The 17,136-nt window shown below is 43.6% G+C and overlaps 1 protein-coding gene across 5 annotated transcripts in view; it reads left to right on the top strand.

Moving 5' to 3' along the window:
- Positions 1–17,136, top strand: part of LOC306711382 (unconventional myosin-VI-like) — an 84,848-nt gene that overhangs the window by 12,968 nt on the left and 54,744 nt on the right. For all 5 annotated transcript variants that reach the window (XM_079180308.1, XM_079180309.1, XM_079180310.1 and 2 more), the window contains exons 2-11: positions 600–731; positions 4,939–5,008; positions 5,257–5,330; positions 6,093–6,222; positions 6,540–6,645; positions 6,800–6,855; positions 6,961–7,058; positions 7,445–7,609; positions 10,849–10,929; positions 16,482–16,662. In XM_079180308.1, coding sequence (XP_079036434.1) covers positions 618–731; positions 4,939–5,008; positions 5,257–5,330; positions 6,093–6,222; positions 6,540–6,645; positions 6,800–6,855; positions 6,961–7,058; positions 7,445–7,609; positions 10,849–10,929; positions 16,482–16,662 — 1,075 coding nt within the window. In that variant the 5' untranslated portion in view covers positions 600–617. The remainder of the gene's footprint in view (positions 1–599; positions 732–4,938; positions 5,009–5,256; positions 5,331–6,092; positions 6,223–6,539; positions 6,646–6,799; positions 6,856–6,960; positions 7,059–7,444; positions 7,610–10,848; positions 10,930–16,481; positions 16,663–17,136) is intronic.

Raw genomic sequence — 17,136 nt, forward strand, 5'->3', positions numbered from 1 at the left:
GATGACAGAAGATACACGAGACTGTCTCCTGAACGAGACGATTAGAAAGCAGCAACACTTTGTCCGGTTCGGTTTATTCTGGGCTGTGAGTATCAGAGCTCGTCCCTGAGGGATCAGCTTCAGCACCACAACAGACCGTCAGCTGCTGGTTTCACTCAATAACACTGTAATTGGTTTGTTGGCTTCCACACAAAGCCCCAGAGAGCTCCGAGCCAAACGTCACGAGAGACTCGATGCCGTTTGACGAGCGCTCCCGTTCTTTAGATTTTCAATGATTCATCTCCGACCGCATAACATGGAGACGAGTTAATCCAACATTAAATAAAGTCTTTAATAAAGTCTGCATGAACACAAAGTAGTAAAATGTATAAGAAGAAGTACATATGAAGATATCTACATTTTATTTGGAAATATTACCTAAAAGCTGTTTGGATCAACTTGAGACAAAAGTTTCCTTTTTTTCCCGCTTTGTTTCATTTGGATTTAATCCGATCAGATCCGCTATTTATCATTTGACGGAACCTTTTCAGGAGAGAGATGCTGTAACTTTCTTGAGCAACCTTTTAATAAACGTTGCTCTGCTTGTGGTGTTTTTCCAGAGGCGTCAGAGCAGAGCGATGGAGGACGGGAAGCCGGTGTGGGCGCCCCACCCAGCGGACGGGTTCCAGCTGGGAACCATCGTGGACATCGGAGCCGACAGCCTCAGCATCGAACCTCTCAAGAAGGGAAAGGTGAGCCGACCTTCACGGATACGTTCATCTCTTCTTTTTGTTCTGTTCTGAGCAAACGTTTCCTTCTGCCAGTTCGGTTTGTCGGCTTTGAGACGACTCATGTGATGTCACTTGAGTCTGAAGACTACACGAGATAAAATAATCTGGAGGCGGAGTTCGGTAAGAAGGTGCTCGTCTCTGCTGCAGGCTAGCGGCTCCGGGCTACATTAGCCCCTAACTAGCATAATGCTGTGTTCACACCAAACACAAAGCAAATCTTAATAATTTAAACATTATGGTTCATAAGTGTGTCTATCCAGACACTCACCACAGCTGTATGAACCCAGAATACTCAGACTCAGCTGTGGTTTAATCACAATAAACGGACGAGGAAGAAGCCGAAATAACAACGTTATGATGCAGATTTGTAAAAAGTCTGAATTCATGTTTTGTTAGTTTTCTCCTCAAGGCGACAAGCTAACAACTGTTAAAATACTTGTTTTCTGAACGGAGTCTGGATCGATTGGTGCTAAGCTACGCTAACACCGTGAACACAGCGTGGCACGCCTGAATCTCAAGTTGCATTGTGGGGGATGTAGGCGCCAGGTTTTAGAGGATATCTGTAGTTCTGCTGCATCGGACGTTGTTGGTGCTAAATCGGACTCTTTGAAGGTTGAAATGTAAACATACGTGTTTCTTTCATAAGAGTATGAAAGGGTTTATATTCAGCGTTAGCTTCCTGTGTGTTAATGATTATCTGAGTTTGAGTCTCTTAATGTGATCTGGTGGAGTTCTCAGCTGTGGCAGCAGTAAAGCTTCGTTCCCTCAATGATTCACCTCCGGACCTCTCGGCTCCGCTGTGCTTCATGTGAAGTCGAGTGTCTCTTCACAACGAGACAAACGGACGTTCCTCGTTAGCCGCTTCGCCGCTAATTCACGGCAAAGCTGTTAATGTCGCTGAGAGCCCCGTCGCCGTGGGAACCCACCGAGCTCCGTCTCCGTAATCTGTTTTTCCCAGAATGCCTCAGTGACCGAGAGCCTCCTCAGTGTGTGTGTGTGTGTGTGTGTGTGTGTGTGTGTGTGTGTGTGTGTGTGTGTGTGTGTGTGTGTGTGTGTGTGTGTGTGTGTGTGTGTGTGTGTGTGTGTGTGTGTGTGTGTGTGTGTGTGTGTTTATAGATTTTCAGAATACGCGTTGGAAGTTAATAACAGAAATTACATAATTAGAAACAAAATTAATAATAAAATAAAATAATTATAAATAAATAATTATAAATAAAAAGATATAATAAATAAATATAAACATTTAAAAATAAAATTTTAAAAAGCAACACAAAAAAACCAACATAACAAACGGTGACATGTTGTTAAATCTTCTGACTTGACTCAAATGTGTTGATGCTGTTGATTCAGTTCAAACTGATTTCACGCTCTCAGGTTATCTTGTTCCAACACGTTCTAACTAAATATACTTTAATACAACTAGTAACTAAATATACTTTAACACGCGTTCTAACTAGTAACTAAATATACTTTAATACAACTAGTAACTAAATATACTTTAACACGTGTTCTAACTAGTAACTAAATATACTTTAATACAACTAGTAACTAAATATACTTTAACACAACTAGTAACTAAATATACTTTAACACGTGTTCTGCTTGTTGCTCGTGGCTCAAACAGACGACGGACGTTATCGCGGATAAAACACTGAATTTCACGCAGTTGTTGCCATTTCTTTATTATTCTTTGTCCTTTATTTACATATGATTGATGGTGACTTTATTTATTCATCATCATCATGTACAGTAGAGTGATTCCAGTGTGTTTTAAGCTCATTTTAACCGGATCGAGTGCTGATGTCGCTGTTAGCCGAGACTCTGGGTCTCCACGGTCACAGACGCGCTCTTCTTCGTGGGTGTTTTTGACGCTCAAACGTAGATTTTCGGAGGCCTTTTCTCAGGAATGTCGCTGCACACAGACGGCAGTACCTGGATCACGATGTACTAGTTTGATTTTGAAGACACAAAGTACTTTCTGTTGTATAGTTCTGGGTTCTGGGTCGTGTCTTTGTGTATTTTGGTCCGTCTTTAATTCAAATCTTTGCTGAGTCGTGGATCTTTGACCCATTTTCTTTATTTTTGCAGTCAGAACTCACACATGGAGAGGAGAGTCAAGGGAAGGAAAGAAGAGTTAAGGAAAGGAGAGTTAAGTGAAGGAAAGAAGAGTTAAGGAAAGGAGAGTCAAGGGAAGGAAAGAAGAGTTAAGGAAAGGAGAGTTAAGTGAAGGAAAGAAGAGTTAAGGAAAGGAGAGTCAAGAGAAGGAAAGGAGAGTGAAGGCAAGGAAAGGAGAGTCAAGGGAAGGAAAGGAGAGTTAAGGGAAGGAAAGAAGAGTTAAGGGAAGGAAAGAAGAGTTAAGGGAAGGAAAAGAGAGTTAAGTGAAGGAAAGAAGAGTCAAGGGAAGGAGAGTTAAGGGAAGGAAAGGAGAGTTAAGTGAAGGAAAGGAGAGTTAAGGCAAGGAAAGGAGAGTCAAGGGAAGGAAAGAAGAGTCAAGGGAAGGAAAGAAGAGTCAAGGGAAGGAAAGAAGAGTCAAGGGAAGGAAAGAAGAGTCAAGGGAAGGAAAGAAGAGTCAAGGGAAGGAAAGAAGAGTCAAGGGAAGGAAAGAAGAGTCAAGGGAAGGAAAGAAGAGTCAAGGGAAGGAAAGGAGAGTCAAGGGAAGGAAAGAAGAGTCAAGGGAAGGAAAGAAGAGTTAAGGGAAGGAAAGAAGAGTCAAGGGAAGGAAAGAAGAGTCAAGGGAAGGAAAGGAGAGTTAAGGGAAGGAAAGGAGAGTCAAGGGAAGGAAAGAGATTAAGATCTGTTAACTCACGGTGACGCTGGAATACCTGTGGTCTTGAACCCGGGGCGTCTGCTCGGTGGAGTCTTTGTTCCTCTGGTTGAAGCAGCATCAGATCTCCGACACATTATTTCACACTGTCCACCATCGCTTCATGCAGAACAACGTCCCGTCTGTCCGGCCGAGGACAGTCTGTGCCAGCGTGTGACGACACAGAGCTCGATGCCCACAATGGACGACTCTTTGTCCCGTAAATCACAGTTTGATCGGCCTCAGCGTCAGTTATCATCATTATTATCAGTCATCTGATGGAGATTCACTCGCTTTTAGAGCCTCGAGTGGCCGTTTGAGGAGCTGCAGTTTAACGCTGAGTACGTGACTCATGTGTTCACGTCTTCAGCTCAACGTCCACGAGCTCCTGGTGACAAGTTAGAAACCTCAAGTCATGAATGCCTTTAAAATAAAGGTTACAACTTTAACTGTTAAACATAATTCAGAGCAAAGATGGCGGCGCAGGTTTAACGGCCTCTTGGAACAATCTGCTCCCAGTCGCTGTTTCTCTCCTCGCTGGTGATGAAAGGGTGAACAGTGTTTGGCTTCTCCTCCTCCTCTTCCTCCTCCTCTTCCTCCCTTTTCTCTCCTCACAGCGTTGTGGAATGCGTCCAGTTTGGGCTGAGAATGTGCAGCGAGCCTCCGCTGGAGAGAATGAGGCGACTGAACCTCAGGTTCAGATTAAATACAAGAGCAAACTGAGAGGAAGTATTCTATACTATTTATATTACATTAATACATAATATAAATGATGATGTATAATTATAGATTAAACTACCAGAAGTGATGAACACATGAATGCATCAATACTTATTTTATATATATTATTCTGCAGAATGAGTACTTTCACTTTTGGTATTTAAAGTATATTTTGATGTTGATACTTTGGAAAGAGGAGGAGGAGGGGGAGGGGGGGGGGGAGGAGGAAGCAAGGAAGCAAGGAGGGAGGAGGAAGCAAGGAGGGAGGAGGAGGAGGAGGAGGACATTATAATTTACTAGAAACACATGAATGATCTAATCACAGATAACTTTCTGTGTCATGAAACTCAAATAATCCTTTCACTCGAAGAAGACAATGAATAGATTTTCAGTTTTACTTGTTTGATCTTTTTTACTTGATTCACGATCCTTTCCTTCACTTAACTCTCCTTTCCTTCCCTTAACTCTCCTTTCCTTCACTTAACTCTCCTTTCCTTCACTTAACTCTCCTTTCCTTGCCTTAACTCTCCTTCCCTTAACTCTTATTTCCTTGCCTTAACTCTCCTTTCCTTCCCTTGACTCTCCTTTCCTTGCCTTGACTCTCCTTTCCTTGCCTTAACTCTCCTTTCCTTGCCTCCTCTGCAGACGTTCCAGGCTGCAGTGAACCAGGTCTTTGCTGCTGAGGACGACGTGAACAAACACGTGGAGGACAACTGTGAGTTCCTCCGTCTTTATTCTCTGAAGTGTTCTAAACGTTACTCGACCACGTTTGTTCCTCTGAAAGTCAAACTCTGCGTCTTGTTTTCATCACGATGGTGTGAAGTTCTTCCTGTTTTAATAAACAGATCGTATATTATCAGCATCATCTTCTCACAATGTGCCACAGTTTGTAAATGTGAATCTTTTCTTTCATACGTTCATCATGACTTTGCTGTTGTTGAATGAGTGTTTTTTGTGTCTCAGGTTCTTTGATGTACTTGAATGAAGCCACTCTGCTCAACAACGTCCGCGTGAGATACAGCAAAGACAAGATTTATGTGAGTTATACACACACACACACACACACACACACACACACACACACACACACACACACACACACACACGCACACACACACACACACACACACACATACACACACACACACAGGTGATGATGATGTAATCTGAGGCTGAATGGGGATCAGACTCGGTGCTGCACGCTGCCCTCTAGTGGCTGCAGAGGGAACTGTCTCTCCATCATATTTATGGATTCATTCACAGTTTATTGAGTCTTCACACATTTAGAGATCAAACAGCAACAGACACATTAAAACATAATCTCATATTGTGAAACACGGGGATGAAGAAGACGTCCAGGACGCTAACATTGTTTTATAAACTCGTATTGTCAGGATGTGATGTAGATCTTATTTGGGAAAATAACAGAATAAGTTATAGAATGTTTTGTTTTTGTTTGTTGTGAGAAGAACAATTAATAATCTACTTATTCAGATTAGAGGAGATTATTTAGAGCTTCTGTTATTTAAATGCAGTTAAAGTGAAGACGTAGAATCAATAAACCGCTCTGTCTGTCTTTAAGTCCTGAAAGCAGGAATCTGAAGCACTTTGTTGAACTCAACGGGGCTTCTGGGAAATGTAGGAAAGAACACTGACTCAACATTCAGTGACGAGGCTGCAGCGTTGATTCTGTTAGAGGTTCGTCTTCTCCTGAACAACGTTTGTTCCTAAGTGATGTTTGCCCTCCTCCTCCTCCTCCTCCTCCTCCTCCTCCTTCTCCTCTTCCTCCTCTCCTCCAGACGTTTGTAGCTAACATCCTGATAGCGGTGAACCCGTACTATGACCTCCCAAAGCTTTACTCCGCAGAGACCATCAGTAAGTACCGAGGTCGCTCTCTGGGAACGCTGCCGCCTCACGTCTACGCCATCGGTGAGTCAACATCCTCTGCTTCTCCCTCTAGAGCGCTTCTGTAGGAACCAGGTTTATTGTGCATATATGTGTATAAATAAAACAGTGTGAATAACTATTAAAACAGTGAGATGAAGGGAAACGTATTAAATAGTCTCCTGTTGTAGTTCCTCATTCGTCCAGCAGGCGGCAGTCAGCGCTCAGACTTCCCACAGTCCTCTGAACACGTCACAGCTGTGTCTGCGTTTCCCTCAGACTTCATCTGAAATGACTGAAAAGATTAATATGCGTTTAGATGATGACGGCGGTAATGTAACCGCTGCTGCTTCTGCCTCCAGCTGACAAGGCGTACCGAGACATGAAGGTCCTGAAGATGAGCCAGTCCATCATCGTGTCGGGGGAGTCCGGAGCCGGCAAGACCGAGAACACCAAGTTTGTGCTCAAGTGAGGACGACGCTGCGTCTTTATGCTTCACTGTACCTGTGTTCACTGCACTTTACAACAATATAATATATATTTATATATATATATATATATATATATATATATATATATAACTTCACATACCGCTGATATAAAAGTGTGTTTCTGCGGACAGGTACCTGACGAGCTCGTATGGAACCGGTCAGGACATCGATGAGAGGATAGTGGAAGGTCAGACTGCTGCTCTTCATCGCTGCTCTTCATCATAACTTTGGATTCATTCTCCGGTTTGTGTTTCTTGACTCCGGTTGTTGTTGTTGTCGTCGTGTTTTCCAGCCAACCCGCTGCTGGAGGCGTTCGGAAACGCAAAGACGGTCCGGAACAACAACAGCAGCCGCTTCGGGAAGTTTGTGGAGATCCACTTCAACGAGAAGGTGCTTTTATCAAAGAGCTGTGAATTACACATGAAGCCTGATCGCTGTGGTTCTTCAGCGTGAACTGTTTATTCAGTAATAAACACAATCTGAGACGCTGACACAGCGTAAAAAATCAAAGTAATGAGGCCTCCGCTTCTGCAGTTACGATCACTTTTGTCTCTGCAGACCTGCGATAAATCAGAATATTTACATTTATACACATTTCTATTGTGTTGCTCTGGATTTTTCTAGATTTCCTACTTTATTAGCAGCTGATTCCTCCATTTAAACAGATAGAAAATGAGATTTTACTGATATTTGATTGATATCTCTGATCTTTTGATTGAGGCTAAAGCAGTCGGTTGGTGTTTAGGAGATTTAAAATGCGTCTCGTGTGTCTTCAGAACGCCGTGGTGGGCGGCTTCGTGTCGCACTACCTGCTGGAGAAGTCGAGGATCTGCAGACAAAGCAAAGAGGAGAGGAACTACCACATCTTCTACCGACTGTGTGCCGGAGCCTCCGAGGACATCCGGCAGAAGTTCCACCTCAGCTCCCCGGACACGTTCAGGGTACGAACACGTCGACGGTTCTTTAGTCGAGCTTCTTCTCCACAGGCAGTGTTTTTACTACGGTACACGAGTTTATAGAAACAGACTTTAAAGACGGCGGACTCACTAAACACTGATTCTACCTCTCAGGACACAGGAGCTGCTGTTTGAGCAGCCCCATCGTTGTGTTTCACTCAGCTGCATGAAGTTCGGTCGGTAGATGTAACATGATGGGACGTACAAAAAAGCCTCTTGGAGGTTTGTCCTAAACCCAACAGGAAGTCGGCCATTTTGAATTTTATGACGTTTTTCGCGTGATTATTTGTATTTCTCCATGAAAATCCCTGCGGTTTTACTTTCCTTTCATTTCATGTTTATTTATGTACATGGAGAGTTACAGGATTATCCAATGCAGTGTATCGCAGCATTTAAAGCTTCTGCTAATTTCCAATGCTCGTCCCAGAAGAGCCTTAAAATAATAAATGCTAAACTATTTGTGCGTGCAGAGTCCCAGATGCACATTCAGCATTTAGAGGCATAAACGGTGTTCAGGAGGAAAACTCTCTCTGGCACTAAATACTAAATACAATACAAACAAACCCGTGACTCTATTCTGCAGCTGCACACTCACACGTTTATGAGCTGATCGTGACTTTATTCAGGAGAAAGAAGAGATCAGTAACAATAAGTATATATTATATATATATACTGTACACATACATCAATGCACAAGGGGAAAGACAGGAAATAAATCAAAAGGATTGTTGAACCAATAAGTCAACAAACCCAGAAACCAGATGGTTTCTCATAAGAAGCATTTTTTATTCTCGACAAGAAACAAATATTAACTTCAAGCTAGTCGACGCAAATCGAGTCTGTTTGATGAAAACACGCAGAAAGAAACAAGTTTAAAACATTTATTCATGGAGCAAATCTCCTGATAAACTCAACACTAAACACTTCGTCAAGTTAGTTTCATATCAACGAGCTTCCAGTGAAATGAATCTGTTTATTAATACTGGAATCAGCCCAAAACACAAGCAGCAATAATTAGCCAATTAACTCTTTAATCCCCAAAATCTACAAGTTACTAGAAGTCTGTAAATACTGAAGATTCTGATTGAATTCACAGATGAACTTATCCTGAACATAAAGGGAAACATCCGTTGGTTCTAAGAGTTGAAACATAAAGATATGGTGATGATCACACTGTTAAATAGTTTAATAATAACTGATAATAGCAGTAATAACAAAAAGAGCTGAACACACATGCTTCCTTTTTCCTTATTGGACTAAAGCAGATCCAGAACAAAGTGCTGAGTCATGCTTTCTCCTTTTATCGGCTGCGTCTCAATTCAATAGTTCATTCTCTCCTGCGTCATCGTGCCGACGCCCTGCAGCTCACTGCTCGTCCCTCAGTCTTCTGATGGATTCATCCGTCCGGTTTCCTCTGCTGCTGGAGGAAGATGTGAGGAAGACGAGGAAGATCTGAGGAAGACGAGGAAGATCTGAGGAGGAAGATCAGCGTCTGTGATGAACTCCTAGAAGTTTAGTTTGTAGGTCGGACGGCGCAGAGAGAGGCGTTCAGGGTCAAACTTTAAAACAGGAAGAAAGTCTTTGGTGTTAAGTGATTCACAAAGTGTGTGTGTGTGTGTGTGTGTGTGTGTGTGTGTGTGTGTGTGTGTGTGTGTGTGTGTGTGTGTGTGTGTGTGTGTGTGTGTGTGTGTGTGTGTGTGTGTGTGTGTGTGTGTGTGTGTGTGTGTGTGGTGGAAGAAGCTCTCAGATCCTTCACAGAGTAAAATGGTTTTTCGAGGAAGGGCACAAGGAGAGATAAGAGAGAAGGAAGGAAACAAACATGGATAACGTGAGAAGTTAGAGGAAAGGAAGTATCAAAAGGAGGAACTAGAAAACAGGATGGTATAAAAAAGAAGGAATCAATGATAGAAAGAAGGATGGAGGGATGAAAAGAAGGAAGGAGAGAATTAAGTGTGAAGGAGAGAAAACCAAAAAGGTGGACATAACTACATGCACGTGGAAAGAGAGTCAAACGAGGAGGGAAACAAGGAAGGAAGGAAGGAAGGAAGTAGGAAAGCTAAGAAAAAAGAGGACAGGAACAGAAGGAAAGAAGTAAAGCAGTTGTAGGAAAAAACGTAATCGTGGCAAGAATGAAGTGTTAAAGCTGCATTCTCTCTAGTGTCCACCAGGGGGCGACTCCTCTGGTTGCATAGAAGTCTATGAGAAAATGACTCTACTTCTCTCTTGATTTATTACCTCAGTAAACATTGTAAACATGAGTTTATGGTCTCAATCTCTAGTTTCAAGTCTTCTTCAATACAGCATGATGTTCATTTAGTAAATGATGGTCCATTTAGAGTCAAACAGACCATAAAGCAGGGGATGCTTTAGGGGCGGGGCTACACAGTGATTGACAGGTCTCTACCAGAGACGTGTACGGCGTCTCTACGTCACTCCTCCTCAGTCCAGATATGGTCACTTCCTGTTCACTGGTTGCAAAAAAACAAGATGGCGACGGCGGACTCAAGGCTTCAAAACTTTAAGTCCACAAACCAATGACAGACGTCACGACGACTACGTCCACTTCTTATGAACCGTCTGTGGTCCCAAATGACAAACGACTGCAGGACAAACGAGTACAGGAAGTAAAGAAAAGTAAAGAGGAAAGGATGAAGGACAAAGGTGTGAGGAAAGGAGGAGACAAGGACAGATGAACGTGACACAATAAACACCACACGACCGTATTTCTCTCTGACGGAGAATGTGTCCCGTCTGAGTCGTCCCCGATGTTCCTCCTGTAATGAACCCCCCCCCCCCCCCCCCCCGGGATGAGGACGTTGGTGTCGGAGTCTTTGTCTCTGTCGGAGGACAGCTGTTGGGAAGACATTAACAAAACCTGAATCAATTGCTTTTTCTTTTTTTGTGCGAATGCTAATTTAATTATTGAGATGAATGGTGAGACCAACAGAAACGTGGAGCGACTCTAATTATCTCGAGACTCGCACACGAACGAGAGAGACTCTCAAACTCAACGTTTACACTCAACAAACATTACTGAGAATCAAACATCGTATTCTGAATCATGATAATTAGTTGTTCTTGGTTGATTCGCTCCTCACCAGTTGGAAAACAGCCGATTGACTTTTCTTCTGTGCAGCATTTACACGGAAGCTCTTTGTTCTCTTTGTCCTCTTTGTTCTCTTTGTCCTCTGAAGTTCTGCTCGTTGTGGTTCTTTGTGTTGCAGTACCTGAACAGAGGATGCACTCGCTTCTTCGCCTCCAAAGACACGGACAAGCAGGTGCTGCAGAACCGCAAGAGCTCCGAGGTAAAGTTCTTCTCCTGTTCTTCTCCTGAACCGCAGAAACAGACAAAGTTTAGATCGTTTTGTTCGGTAATGTTTTAAGTTATCAGAGCAATGTGGAGCTTTTCTATTGGAGTTATTGAGAGACTTCAAGAAAACCTTCATGTGAGGAGAAACCAACAGACGCTTCACTTTATCATCACTTTACTGCTCCGTCTTTCAGCTGAAGCAGCAGTTTGATCAGAATTATTGAGCAGAAAACAAGTAAAAGTCACTTTTACTTAATAATACGACATATTATTCCATTTTTAAATGTACTTAGTATACTTGTAGTTTTATATCCCCACTCTTAAAGAAAATGGCGCCACATGAATAACTTGAACTCAAGTAACCGAGCACGAAGCTCACAAAGAGTTTAGATATTTCAAAATAAGAGCGCTAGCCTGAAACACCTGAACGATGAAACTTTCTCTCTTCAAAGGGAACGAGACGAGAGATGAGAGAGTTTATTCAGGTTCTTCTGGTCATGTAGAATAAAATGGTGGAACGCGGTTCTCTCTGTCAGTCGGTACCTCTTACTCGTTCTCTTTCTCTTGCGAGTGCAGATGTTTAATCCGGTTCAATAACTTTAAATGTTTTTTATTGTCCGGTGAAGACGATCAGCCTGTTCTCGTAGCTGCAGTTTGTTCTTGTGTCCTGTTTGTTTTTCTGTCTCAATCTTAGTTACAAGCCCGACCCGTCATCGCCCCTTCGGGCCGTTAACAAAGGAAACAATCGCTCTCCGAAACAACATTAGCGTCTCCTTTAAAAGCTGACTCAGCAGATTCAGCTGAGATTTACTGCCTCCGGCGACGGTTCTCCTGCTCGCTGCTTTCCTCTCGTGTGCCGTTCAGTTTGTACCTTTTGATTTACAGCCAGTCGCCTCCGTCTCTCTGTGAACTTCTCCTCTCTGCTGTTTGCTCAGCATCCTCTCGTCATTGGTTTCTGTGTTTCTCTGGGACTTCTTAGATTCCTCTGTTCCTGTGTTTCAACACATCTGCACCTTCAAATAAATCCAAAGTTTTCTTCTTTTTGTGAAACCAAAGTTCATTTTTTAAATATTATTCTGTAAATCTAGACTCCTGCCAGTTCTGCTAGAGTCTGTTCATTACAGCCAATATGACTGAAGTCCCTCTCCCTAGTCCCTCTCCCTAGTCCCTCTCCCTAGTCCCTCTCCTTAGTCCCTCTCCTTAGTCCCTCTCCTTAGTCCCTCTCCCTAGTCCCTCTCCCTAGTCCCTCTCCTTAGTCCCTCTCCCTAGTCCCTCTCCTTAGTCCCTCTCCTTAGTCCCTCTCCTTAGTCCCTCTCCTTAGTCCCTCTCCCTAGTCCCTCTCCCTAGTCCCTCTCCCTAGTCCCTCTCCTTAGTCCCTCTCCTTAGTCCCTCTCCTTAGTCCCTCTCCCTAGTCCCTCTCCCTAGTCCCTCTCCCTAGTCCCTCTCCTTAGTCCCTCTCCCTAGTCCCTCTCCTTAGTCCCTCTCCTTAGTCCCTCTCCCTAGTCCCTCTCCTTAGTCCCTCTCCTCTCCCTAGTCCCTCTCCTTAGTCCCTCTCCTTAGTCCCTCTCCTTAGTCCCTCTCCTTAGTCCCTCTCCCTAGTCCCTCTCCCTAGTCCCTCTCCCTAGTCCCTCTCCTTAGTCCCTCTCCCTAGTCCCTCTCCTTAGTCCCTCTCCTCTCCCTAGTCCCTCTCCCTAGTCCCTCTCCCTAGTCCCTCTCCCTAGTCCCTCTCCTTAGTCCTTCTCCCTAGTCCCTCTCCTTAGTCCCTCTCCTCTCCCTAGTCCCTCTCCCTAGTCCCTCTCCCTAGTCCCTCTCCCTAGTCCCTCTCCTTAGTCCCTCTCCTCTCCCTAGTCCCTCTCCCTAGTCCCTCTCCCTAGTCCCTCTCCCTAGTCCCTCTCCCTAGTCCCTCTTCCTAGTCCCTCTCCCTAGTCCCTCTCCCTAGTCCCTCTCCCTAGTCCCTCTCCTTAGTCCCTCTCCCTAGTCCCTCTCCCTAGTCCCTCTCCCTAGTCCCTCTCCCTAGTCCCTCTCCCTAGTCCCTCTCCTTAGTCCCTCTCCCTAGTCCCTCTCCCTAGTCCCTCTCCCTAGTCCCTCTCCTTAGTCCCTCTCCCTAGTCCCTCCTTAGTCCCTCTCCTCTCCCTAGTCCCTCTCCCTAGTCCCTCTCCCTAGTCCCTCTCCCTAGTCCCTCTCCCTAGTCCCTCCCCTCTCCCTAGTCCCTCTCCCTAGTCCCTCTCCCTAGTCCCTCTCCCTAGTCCCTCTCCTTAGTCCCTCTCCTCTCCCTAGTCCCTCTCCCTAGTCCCTCTCCCTAGTCCCTCTCCCTAGTCCCTCTCCTCTCCCTAGTCCCTCTCCTTAGTCCCTCTCCCTAGTCCCTCTCCCTAGTCCCTCTCCTTAGTCCCTCTCCTCTCCCTAGTCCCTCTCCCTAGTCCCTCTCCCTAGTCCCTCTCCCTAGTCCCTCTCCCTAGTCCCTCTCCTTAGTCCCTCTCCTTAGTCCCTCTCCCTAGTCCCTCTCCTTAGTCCCTCTCCTTAGTCCCTCTCCTTAGTCCCTCTCCCTAGTCCCTCTCCTTAGTCCCTCTCCTTAGTCCCTCTCCCTAGTCCCTCTCCTTAGTCCCTCTCCTTAGTCCCTCTCCCTAGTCCCTCTCCCTAGTCCCTCTCCCTAGTCCCTCTCCTTAGTCCCTCTCCCTAGTCCCTCTCCTTAGTCCCTCTCCTTAGTCCCTCTCCTTAGTCCCTCTCCCTAGTCCCTCTCCTTAGTCCCTCTCCTTAGTCCCTCTCCCTAGTCCCTCTCCCTAGTCCCTCTCCCTAGTCCCTCTCCTTAGTCCCTCTCCCTAGTCCCTCTCCTTAGAGAAGCCCAATGTTGACTAACTAATGCCACTAATGCAGGATGTTCTACAGATGTACTACAGATGTTCTACAGATGTACTACAGATGTACTACAGATGTTCTACAGATGTTCTACAGATGTTCTACAGATGTACTACAGCTGTTCTACAAAGTCTTTGGGATTCACTCAGTAAAAGACGACAGAATGTTTTAATAAGTGATTCAGTCTCATTTTCAGGCTTTAGAGTGAATCCTTGCGGCCGTGAGAGATAATTAAATATCTAAACTGTAGTCAGTCAGAAAACTGACCCAGTTAAACAGTTATATACTGTATATTATATTATATTATATTATATTACACTGTATATCTTTAGAGAAGCGGCCATAGGGCCCCAAGTAGAACTGATTCATTGCGTTAGAATTAAAGTTTTAAGAGTAAGAATGTGTCTCTTTAAAAGTGATCTGTCTCTTCCAGGCTTTTTAAAAAAGTCTTAAAACTCCCAAAAAATATCCAAAGCTAACAGACTCTACAGTGGAACGAAGTGTTGAGATCATTGCTGTAGAAAATGAAACCATTGAAGGTGTGAGGTTTGCAGGTTGGTCTCCTCCTCTTCTTCAGTCCTGACCTGTGTTCTCACCTCAAGCAGCCGAGGTGGAAGAGAAACGGAGAAGAACGCCTTTCTGAATATGTGTTTATTTAATTACGATGCTACGACCCAGTGAAGATGATCTCAACATAAGATATTTAGAATAAATATATATCAGCAAACCTGTGAATTAGCCGAGCGCCTCGGCACAAAGACCTCTAATGCGCCGCATTAATAAGAAGAAGGCCGCGGTGTGAAATGAGCTCCTTCCTCTCGCCCTCAGCCTTTGATTAATTATGCACACGTATTCCATTACAGACGCTGCAGACGGCATCTCCCTGCAGCGCAGCGTTATTAATTATCTCCATCAAGAGGAACACGGATTGAAAATCTATAAATCCAATCATATAAATTCATAGTTGAGCTCATAACTTCCTCTGAAACATTCTCTTTAAGCGCCTGCATCATGTCCGCGCTCTTTAATAATGTATCATGGTTTGTTTTAATATTCTTATGCATCATTTAATATATCTCCATGTGATGAATGCTGCTGCTCGGAGCTGCAGGATTCTGCTCTTGAGCTCACGTTCCACCGATGTGTGAACATCACTTTGCTTTTCTTCATTAAAGTATAAAATACATCAGTATACTTATACTTATACTTATACTTATACATATACATATACTCGTACATATACTCGTACTTATACATATACTCGTACATATACTCGTACATATACTTATACTTCTACAGTACGTAACTTTAACGAGAACCAACTCAAAGATGTAAACAGAAGAAGAAGAAATAGTAGTTTGACGATAAATAACCCTAATTGAAGATCATTTCATGAATAAATGTAACATAATGTAACATGTGACACAGTTTTGTTTACTCAGCAATAGTTACACAAATATAAATACATGAATATATGAAATATATTTTATATTTTCTCTGCTTTTCATTTAAAATATAAACTGACTAGAAATGTTCAGCTCTGGCACCGAAGCTCTGCTGTTGGAGTAAATATTCTCTGACTAATTATTAGTCTTATTATATCTCTTCCCCCGCAGTACTTATGATAAAGACAACAACAACAACAACAACAACACGCACACATATTACACAACCAGTGATGAGAACAAACAACACATTACACAACTCTGCAGCCTGAAGCAACAGAACATCACGTTCCATCTGACGGAGGCGATCCGATTAAATGCGTTGTGTTTAGAGTAGCCTCACTGTCGGCTGAAGGGAAACACCGATTTCTGTTCCCACACGAGACATAAAGCAGAATGAAATGAAAGACGCGAGATGGTTACTGGCTGCTAGATGAGGGTCTGTGGTGTCGTCCTTCTTCTTCACGCTGGTGTGAACGTCCTGGTTCTTATCTTCCTCTGGACTTCTTTGTGTGGTTTCCTGCTTTCCTTCTGCCGTGTAGGAAACGTGGAGCGTTTCGCTCAAACTGAAGTGACGCTCGTGTCTCAGCACACGTTGTGTTCTCGGTAAAAGTCTCCTCACAAGACGTACCGGCTGTCAGATGAAACATCTGCTTTATTGCTACGTCTGTACAAGTATTACATTTCCTTCACTGAAGTGCAGTATTTCATAAGCAACCAGCTAGAAGAACATTAAAGCTGCATGGCTACATGTTTGGCCACCAGGGGGCAGAAGAAGTCAGAACAAGCGCACGAGAAATATTGATTTATATGAATTACAAACAGGTTCATTGTTTATGAACATAACAATAAACATAGTAAGAGAAAATCAAAAATACTGCAACAGTCAAACACTAGATACATATAAATAGAGAAGGAAATATTAACATATTAAGAAGGAATAAAAGAATAAATATGTGAAGATAAGAGTGAAGGAGGGAAAGAAGCAAAGACAGAAGGGCATAAGTGAGGAAAGGATAGAAGGGAAGAAGTGTGAAAGGAAGAACAAGAGGAAGAATGAAGGTAGAGAGTCAACGACTAAAGGAAGAAGAAGAAGAAGAAGAATAGTTTGGTAGGAGGTGAGAGTCCGATGTTTTAATAGGATGCAGCTGCTGCGTCAGAAGGAAAGAAGCTCTTATTTAGTGACTGAAGGCTGAAGCGTCGGTCAGTAACTCTTCTTCTTCTTCTTCTTCCTCTTCCTCTTCTTCAGCACATGAAGTCGGGGCCCCTGAAGGACTCGCTGCTGGACGACCACGTCGACTTCAACAGGATGTCGGTGGCGATGAAGAAGATCGGCCTGGACGACACGGAGAAGCTGGACCTGTTCAGGGTGGTGGCCGGAGTGCTGCACCTCGGAAACATCGACTTTGAGGAGGCTGGAAGCACCTCAGGTGAGCAGAAACACCTGGAATCACACACGATGTCCACGCATGAGAACCTCAGACTAATGACAGTCTACCGTTAACATCAGAGTGTAAATAAAGTTCTACCGTTAACCATCAGAGTTTAAATAAAGTTCCACCGTTAACCATCAGAGTTTAAATAAAGTTCTACCGTTAACCATCAGAGTTTAAATAAAGTTCTACCGTTAACCATCAGAGTGTAAATAAAGTTCTACCGTTAACATCAGAGTGTAAATAAAGTTCTACCGTTAACATCAGAGTGTAAATAAAGTTCTACCGTTAACCATCAGAGTGTAAATAAAGTTCTACCGTTAACATCAGAGTGTAAATAAAGTTCTACCGTTAACCATCAGAGTGTAAATAAAGTTCTACCGTTAACATCAGAGTGTAAATAAAGTTCTACCGTTAACCATCAGAGTGTAAATAAAGTTCTACCGTTAACCATCAGAGTGTAAATAAAGT

The sequence above is a fragment of the Pholis gunnellus genome (genome assembly GCF_910591455.1).
Source record: "Pholis gunnellus genome assembly, chromosome: 19".
Lineage (NCBI taxonomy): Eukaryota > Metazoa > Chordata > Actinopteri > Perciformes > Pholidae > Pholis > Pholis gunnellus.